This window comes from Mandrillus leucophaeus, unplaced genomic scaffold (assembly GCF_000951045.1).
Source record: "Mandrillus leucophaeus isolate KB7577 unplaced genomic scaffold, Mleu.le_1.0 Scaffold215, whole genome shotgun sequence".
In the NCBI taxonomy this organism is placed as follows: Eukaryota; Metazoa; Chordata; class Mammalia; order Primates; family Cercopithecidae; genus Mandrillus; species Mandrillus leucophaeus.
Genome location: NW_012102199.1, coordinates 143,750 through 152,861, shown reverse-complemented (window position 1 = coordinate 152,861; position 9,112 = coordinate 143,750). Strand labels below are relative to the sequence as shown.

General features: G+C 48.5%; 1 protein-coding gene across 2 annotated transcripts in view; it reads left to right on the top strand.

Annotated features, from left to right (window-relative positions):
• SLC1A6 (solute carrier family 1 (high affinity aspartate/glutamate transporter), member 6) overlaps positions 1–9,112 on the top strand; it is a 36,575-nt gene that overhangs the window by 26,351 nt on the left and 1,112 nt on the right. For both annotated transcript variants that reach the window (XM_011980568.1, XM_011980569.1), the window contains 3 exons: positions 3,436–3,669; positions 5,842–6,036; positions 7,979–8,113. In XM_011980568.1, coding sequence (XP_011835958.1) covers positions 3,436–3,669; positions 5,842–6,036; positions 7,979–8,113 — 564 coding nt within the window. The remainder of the gene's footprint in view (positions 1–3,435; positions 3,670–5,841; positions 6,037–7,978; positions 8,114–9,112) is intronic.

The following is a 9,112-nucleotide window of genomic DNA, read 5'->3' as shown; positions in this document are numbered from 1 at the left end:
TTCCCTTCCCTTCCCTTCCCTTCCCTTTCCTTCCCTTCCCTTCCCTCCCCTTCCCTTCCCTTCCCTTCCCTCGTCTTTCCTTCTCTAAATTCCTTCATTCCTTCAGAAATTTCTTTATTCACTCAGCAGGCATTTTCCCAGGCAGACTTTGTCTTGACCTCTGGAATACAGAGACACAGTGCACTCATACTTGTCCTCAAGGAGCTCACAAAATCTTAGGGGAGACAGACACATTGTAGATCAATATAACACAAGGTGGTAGGTTCTGTAGTAAAGGAACATTTAAAAAGTGTTGGGAACATGGAGAAGTGAGCAGTGAGTAGAGGGGTACACAGTGAATGCTTTCTGAAGAGGGAGTCATGAAGAAGGTCACCTGTTAACTGCATCTTGACAGGTGAGTAGGACTTCAACTGGACAGTGAGAGGGGAGACGTATTTCAGGCAGAGAGAAGAGAACATGCAAAGCTTGAAGGTTTGGAGAGTGGTGGGGCATTCAGGAAGGTGAGAGCATGGGGTAAGTTGGGAGTGGTGGTGGACGATATTAACAAAGCTGTCAGATCCCAAATGGGAGAAGACTTTGTACGTCATCCCAAACAATTGGAAAGTTGTATAGTGTCGTATGTAAAATGTTTATTTAGAAACAGAATGCTTGTTCCCCAGTGCCGCAAAGAAATAGCACTTGAACATAAATTTAATTATCTCAGCAAGGCAATTTTTACCTTCTGCAGAAAGGGTGCTCATTGCAGATGGAACAACGGCAAGAGCACACCTGAACAAAGGAGGGAAGCAATTTTTATCCCTTACACAGTTTGTCCCTGCTACTGTGTCCTGTCTCCATTGGCTGGAGCCAGACCTTACAATCTAAACTAAAACCCAACTGGCTAATAACTTAAAACTTTTCTAAGTAGGTAAAAGCAATGGAAAACAGAGGAAAAGAGGAAGTTGCTTACAAAAGGACTTAGAAAAAGTAATAACATTCCCAAATAAGGAAGGGGTATAGGCTGCGAGCTGGGACGTGCCTGTGAGCACATCCAGCACCGATATCTTTGTTAAACTACAAGGACGTAGAATGTACTATGTGCCTGTGAACATGTCAATAGCTACATAGGATAGGGCTTAACAAAAAGTTACTGGCATAAAGTAAGGAGGCTTGAAGGAAGTTAGTCTTTAAAAGAAACGATTTTTAACACTTAAGATTTATTCTTTAACAAGAAGGGAAACTTTGAAGACTACATATAAGGAACTTGAGGCCAAGTTGAGGGCCTGGGAAAGCATTTGAAAGGAATGGGAGTGGGGAGCTTATTCAGGATAAGCAGATAATTAACAAGGAACAATGAAGGCTCAGCTAAATTGGGAACAATGAATGTATAGCACTGTCATTGGCATGACTGGGTGAAATGTCCAGATTTGCCAGGTGGCTGAGTGTACGGGGTAAGAAATCATGCACAATTAATCTTGGGCTGAGGAATTTTGCAGGGGATGAGGTGGAAGGATGGAGGTGAGGAAGTTGAGAGAGGGAATACTCAGAGTAAGCACAGGGGTGGATCTAGTCATGTTGACTTGGAGAAGACTCAGCAACTACTTCCCCGGGCCAACTCTGAGCAGTTTGGAGAACACAGATGTGACTGGAGAAGTCCCTCACATCCTCATTTTTGACTCAAGCTATTGTACCGCCTTCCCAAGAGGTCCCCGCCTCCTCCAAAACATCCATGATGAACATGAGTCAAAGTAGATTTCCTTTTTTTTTTTTTTTTTTGAGATGGGGTCTCACTCTGTTGCCCAAGCTGGAGTGCAGTGGTGTGATCTTGGCTCACTGCAACCTCCACCTCCTGGGTTCAAGTGATTCTTCTGCCTCAGCCTCCTGAGTAGCTGGACTGCAGGCACACACTACCATACCTAAGTTTTGTATTTTCAGTAGAGACAGGGTTTCACCATGTTGGCCAGGCTGGTCTTGAACTCTTGACCTCAAGTGATCCACCCTCCTCAGCCTCCCAAAGTGCTGGGATTATAGGTGTGAGCCACCACGCCCGGCTGTAGACTTCGATTTTTAAAGAGAGAGGAGTAGCCACTGAAGCCTAGAAATGAGATGATGGTGCCGATGGCAGAAACTCACATGATTGACCAGTGGGCTGGATTGTGGGGAAAACAGGTGAGCCCCTGATGAACTTGCTTCTTTCATCTTCTTTATTCTCCTTTTTACTCACTACTCCAGCCACACTGGTCTTCTCTCTGGTCCTCCAGCACTCCTAGGGCATGCCCATCTCAGAGTCTTTGCATTGTGCCTGCAATGATTTCTCCCAGACACCCAGGGTACCTTCTTATCATGTAAAAGCTTAAATGTCACCTCTTCAGAGAAGCCCTCTCTGATCATCTGCTCAGAAGCAGTCCCATACAGTGACTCTCCTTTGCTGTTATCACCACTTGAAGTTTGTAATTGGTGCGTTTCTATGTGTACCTCTTGCTTTCCCCATTAGAATGTGTCTTAGTACATGTCAGCTGCTGTAACAAAAATACATAGATATTGTGGCTTAAAGAACAAAAATGTATTTCTCACAGTTCTGGAGGGTGGGAAGTCTAAGATCAAAGCACCCACAGATTCCGTGTCTGGTGAGGGCTGTCTTCTGGTTCATGGAAGGCGTCTTCTTGCTGTGTCCTTGAATGGCAGAAGGATGGAGGGAGCTCTCTGGTGTGTCTTTTATATGGGCACTAATTCCATTCATAATGGCTCCATCCTCATGACCTAATCACCTCCCAATACTGTCCCACTGGGGGTTAGGATCTAAACATATGGATTTGGTTGGAGAGGGAAGGGGACATAAACATTTAGTCCATAACAGAATGTAAGTGCTATGAGGATAGGAGCCATGTGCCTGGAACATAGTATGTACTCAGTTAATATCTGTGGAATGAATGAATACATTGGTGATTTGGATAGGACAGGTGTTTTGAGAGGGAAATTATTAGGCTGGTGAATGAGTGAGAACAGGCACTGATAGGGAAGAGAAAACGGGCATATAAGTTTCAAATGTGGAACAAAGAGTTGGGGGCAGAAGATAAGGGAAGCTTAGAAGACCAGAGACAGGGAATGCCTTGGCAACGTCTAGGGAAGGATCCTGAAGGTAGTGATTATTTGGGGCATGGTTGAGAGGGCTTGAATGGGGAGTAGGCACCTGAAAGGTTGTATATCCTGGAGTTGTAGGACCTTTTCTACCATGATGGGGAGATAAGGAAGAGCAGGAGGAGGAGGTGGGCTTCATTCGTGGGGCCCAGTGGCATTCGTTAGTGTACGGGGAAGACTGGGATGGAGTAGGGTGCTGTATCGTGGGTACTGCGTGGCTCCAGGGCCCTATATGAGCAAAGCCTTGGGGATGCCAGCCTCAGACCTGCAAGGGGGGTTAGGAGGGAGCCCTGACAGGTATGTGGCTCCCTCACACAGGTATGCACCTGTGGGCATCCTGTTCCTGATTGCTGGGAAGATTCTGGAGATGGAAGACATGGCCGTCCTGGGGGGTCAGCTGGGCATGTACACCCTGACCGTCATCGTGGGCCTGCTCCTCCATGCTGGCGGCGTCCTTCCCCTCATCTACTTCCTCATCACTCACCGGAACCCCTTCCCCTTCATTGGGGGCATGCTACAAGCCCTCATCACTGCCATGGGCACGTCTTCCAGGTATGGCCTTGCTCCCCACCCCAGCACCATTTCTGGTTGCACTTGTCCTTCATGTCCTCTCCTAGGGCATCTGCCCTCTCCCTTCCTTAAACACCTCTTCTGAGACATCCAGTAATGTCCAGGGCTCTGGAGGGCCTCCAGCTGGTGCAACACCTGGGGGCCAATCATTGTCCCGGGCTGGCTCTCCTGATCTCCTTTTCTCCTTTCCTGTTTTTTAACTTTCTATGGAGGAGAACCAGGTACCAATTTTGAGGTTAAGAGGGAAGATTCCAGGATGCCCCATGAGCTCAGTCAATTCCTAGCTCAGAGGGTGTCATCTCTGCTTGTGAGATGGTGTCTGGGAGATCTCTTGGCTGCTGCCGCCTCCTCCTCCTCCTCCTCCTCCTCTTCCTCCTTCTCCTCCTTCTCCTCCTCCTCCTTCTCTTTTCTTCCCCTTTATTCTCTTCTCCTTTTTCTTCTTCCTCCTCCTCTTCTTCTTTTGTAGTTTTAGGGGATTAATTAAGAGCATCATCCCAATTCAAAAACAATTTGAAAAGTAGCACAACAGCCAAAAAGATGGAAGAATTTTTTTTTTTTTTTTTGAGACAAAGTCTCACTGTGTTGCCCAGACTGGAGTGCAGTGATGTGATCTTGGCTCACTGCAACCTCTGCCTCCTAGGTTCAAGCGATTCTCCTGCCTCAGCCTCCCAAGTAGCTAGGATTACAGGTGTGCGCCACCACACCTGGCTAATTTTTGTATTTTTAGTAGAGATGGGGTTTTGCCATGTTGGCCAGGCTGGTCTTGAACACCTGGCCTCATGTGATCCACCCACCTTGGCCTCTCAAAGTGCTGGGATTACAGGTGTAAGCCACCACGCCCAGCCAAAAATATCTTTTTTTTTTTTTTAAATTTTCTTTTGACATGAGGCCTCACTCTATCATCCAGGCTAGAGTGCTGTGGTGTGATCTCCACTCACTGCAACCTCCACCTCCCAGGCTCAAGTGATCCTCCCACCTCAGCCTCCCAAGTAGCTGGAATTACAGGTGCGTGATTCCAGTCCTCCTGGCTAATTTTTTTTAGCCCTCCCGGCTAAGTGTTTTTTTTTTTTTTTTTTTTTTTTGTAGAGACGGGGTTTTGCCATGTTGGCCAGGCTCGTCTTGAACTCCTGAGCTCAAGTGATCTGCCCGCCTCGCCCTCCCAAAGTGCTGTGATTACAGGCACGAACCACTGCACCTGGTCAAAAATAGAATTTTTAAAATTGCCCATAATGCTGGTCAGGGTATCTTGGTGCCTCTTGGTCTATGCCTATGTAAGACTAATGTCACTGTATCCTAGAATTAAACTCACGTAGTCACCGCTGAGCTGGACACCCAAAGACCCTCTATGAGTCCAGGATTCCAACCGTATGATATAAAGCTGACCACAGAGCACATGTCCTGTGGACAGGCTTACCCCAAATGAGATGCCCACTTCTTTGACTAAACTCGCCAACCAATTAGGTCACTTTTCTCCCATAAGACATGGTGGGGAGATGGATAGAGAAAGTTAACATAGCTGAGGTCAATGATGGTGCAAACAGGGGAGTCTGGAATAGGGGCCCTCCCTGAAGTCAGCAGACCTTTGGTCCTGTCCTTTCTGGAAATGGATAGGTAGAATGAACTAGTGCCATAAACTAGTGTGTGTAGTCATTGGTCTTAGCTATTGGCTTTAAGTGGGTCAAGAGATCTTCAGCTTGGGGGACCCTCATTGCTGTTTTCTCCCTGTATGATGGGGAGTTGCTCCTTTCCTTTGCGCAGTTATCAGCCTCTGAAATGTTATACCCTTGGCTTCTGCCTCTTGCGGAGCCCCCACCTGGCCTGCTCAATGTTCTCAAGGGGAACGCTCCTTCGGCTCATTTTTGCCCAGGCCACGCCCCGCCCTGCCTGGCCACGCCCTATTCTCAGTTCTTCCTCACCTGGCCACGTCCTGCTCTGAGCCCCGCCTCACCTACTCCTCCCCTGTTCTCAGCCCCGCCCATGTGACCCAGCCCTCCCCATTCTCAGCCGTGCCCCACTAGGTCACGCCCTGTTCCCAGCCTTTCTTCGGCTTGGCCACGCCCCATTCTCTGCCCTGCCCCACTAGGCCACACCCTGTTCCCAGCCCCGCCCCCACCAGGCCACGCCCCGTCCTCAACCCTGGGCTCTTTCCCCCAGCTCAGCAACGCTGCCCATCACCTTCCGCTGCCTGGAGGAGGGCCTGGGTGTGGACCGCCGCATCACCAGGTTCGTCCTGCCCGTGGGCGCCACGGTCAACATGGACGGCACTGCCCTCTACGAGGCCCTGGCTGCCATCTTCATTGCTCAAGTTAACAACTACGAGCTCAACCTGGGTCAGATCACAACCATCAGGTGAGGGGATCTGCCAGCAGATGAGACTTCAGCGATCTTCAGCTTGGCTGGGAGGGTTGGGGAGGGAGGAGGGGGCCACAGCTGGAGCTCAGAGGAGCCCTCGGATGTTGGAAGGGGGATGTGGAAAGAACCCAATGCCGGATGAGGTGAAAGGTAAAGTTGCCACCTGAGGCTGTCAGGAGCTGCCAAGACGTTCCCGTCAGTTTCCCTCTCACGTGGGAGATCCCTTTGTCCAGTGTTTTCCAAAGCATGGCTGGTGCGTCCTAATAACCCGAGGTTCTTGTTATGAATATAGATTCTTGTATTTATAGGCCTTATATATTTATCTATTCCTGTGTTTATACGTCCTATCATCCAATGGTTCCAACTTAGTCATTATAAAAATAGCAGTGAGCTGTTGTTATCTCCTTCAGGTCTTCAGCGTTACTTTTTCAGGGAAGCCCTGTTTAAAATGGCATATCCGGTCTTGCTAAGGAGGCACCGTTTCCCCATGTAGTACCATCTCCATATAGTATGAATTTTACTTATTCATTTTGTTTATTATTTGCTTCCCATACTAGAAAGTAAACTCTGCCAGGCGAGGTGGCTCACGCCTGTAATTCCAGCACTTTGGGAGGCCAAAGCGGGAGGATCACTTGAGGTCAGGAGTCTGAGACCAGCCTGGCCAACATGGTGAAACCCCATCTCTACTAAAAATACAAAAATTTGCTGGGCGTCGTGGCTGTCGCCTGTAATCCCAGCTACTCGGGAGGCTGAGGCACAAGCATCACTTGAACGTGGGAGGCGGAGGTTGCAGTGAGCCAAGAGTCTCGCTCTGTTGCCCAGGCTGGAGTGCAGTTAAAATCTGTCCTTTTACATAGTTGCCTTTCTTTTTTCTACTAAGAATACCTAAAATCTACTCTGTTAGAAAATTTCCAGTGTACACCCAAATATTATTAACTGTACTCCTCCTATAGTACTTTAGATCTCTAGATATATTCACCCTACGTAACTGCATTTTTTTTTTTTTTTTTGAGACAGAATCTCACTCTGTCACCCAGGATGGAGTGCAGTGATGCAGGCATAGATCACTACAGCCTCAACCTCCTGGGCTCAAGCCATCCTCCCGTCTTAGCCTCCTAAGTAGCTGGGACTACAGGCATGCACCACCATCCCTGATAATTTTTTTTTTTAAAATTTTTGTAGAGACAGGGTCTCACTATGTTGTCCAGGCTGGTCTTGAACTCTTGGGCTCAAGCAGTCCTCCCACCTTGGCCTCCCAAACTTCTGGGATTACAGGTGTGAGCCACCGTGCCTGGCCTTTAAATGCAACTTTGAATTCTTTGACTACATCTCCCAATTATGTATTCAACTTATTATTATTATCTTTTAGATTCTAAGTATGGGGGAGGTCAAGGCCAGGCATGGTGGCTCATGCCTTTAATCCCAGCACTTTGGGAGGCTGAGGTGGGAGGATTGTTTGAGCCCAGGAGTTTGAGACCAGCCTGGGCAACATAGTGAGATCCCATCTCTACAAAAATACAAAAAAAAAAAAACAAAAAAAAAACCACACACAAAAAACCAGGTGTTATGGCATGTGCCTGTGGTCCCAGCTACTCAGGAGGTTAAGGTGGGATTGAGTAGTGAGTTGCAGTGAGCTGAGATAACACCACTGCACTTCAGCCTGGGCAACAGAGTGAGACTCTGTTTCAGAGAGAGAGAGAGAGAGAGAGAGGAGGGAGAGAGAGAGGAGAGAGAGGAGAGAGAGAGAAGAGAGGGGAGAGAGAGAGAGAGAGAGAGAGAGATCAAGCAGTATTTTTCTCTCTGTGTCTGTCTGGCTTGGGCGTTTAATTTAAGATGCCTTGGGGAGCGGATCTCTTCCCTTCTCTCTGTCTTTTTCCTATCTCTTCCTCATCGCCTTCTTCCCTCCACCTGCCTCCCCATGTTCTCCCTCCCCCTGCAGCATCACAGCCACAGCGGCCAGTGTTGGGGCTGCTGGCATCCCGCAGGCGGGTCTGGTCACCATGGTCATTGTGCTCACGTCGGTCGGCTTGCCCACGGAGGACATCACGCTCATCATCGCCGTGGACTGGTTCCTGTGAGTGTTCTCCAGGCTGGACCCTGGTGCTCCTGCTTCTGCATATACTGCTTTCCCCTGCGACATCCTTAACCTGTGGACTTTCATTCCAGCAGAGATGAAGTGGTCCAGAATTTTCGAGTGAAAAGGAGGCCTTGGAGAGGCCTCCAATCCATGGCCTCTGGACCCCAAATCCCACAGAGTTATCTTTGGGAAGTAGAATTGGAGACAAGCAATGGGGGCTTTACTTATCAGTGGGAAAAACTCCTTTTTTACCTGTTGTATGTGGAAGTCACAAAAAGGTGATCTAGGCCAGGTGCGGTGGCTCACGCTTGTAATCCCAGCACTTTGGGAGGCTGAGGCGGGTGGATCACCTGAGGTCAGGAGTTTGAGACCAGCCTGGACAACATGGTGAAACCCTGTCTCTACTAAAAATACAAAAAAAAGAAAAAAAAAAAATTAGCCGAGTGTGGTGGCATGTGCCTGTAATTCCAGCTGCTCAGGAGGCTGAGGCAGGAGAATTCCTTGAACCTGGGAGGTGGAGGTTGCAGTGAGCCGAGATCACACCACTGCACTCCAGCCTGGGCGACAGGAGCGAAACACCATCTCAAAAAACAAAAACCAAAACCAGCAACAACAACAAAACCAGGAGGTTTACATTAAAGGAAGCCTGGACTTTCATTCCCACATGGGAGCTGACAGCTGAGCCTGAGTTCCAATTTTACAATCTTCAGCCTGCCCTAGTTTACACCTGTATTGACTCTGGCCTGCCCTGGTTTACCATTCCTGATTCGATGTGCTTTTCAGTTCATAACACTTAATTGTCTGTATGGGATGTTCATTTTTTCTTTTCTTTTCTTTTTTCTTTTTGAGACAGAGTCTCGCTCTGTCACCGAAGCTGGAGTGCAGTGGCTCGATCTCAGCTTACTGCAACCTCTGCCTCCCAGGTTCAAGCGATTTTCCTGCCTCAGCCTCCCAAGTCGCTGGGGTTACAGGCACATGCCACCATGCCTGGCTTTT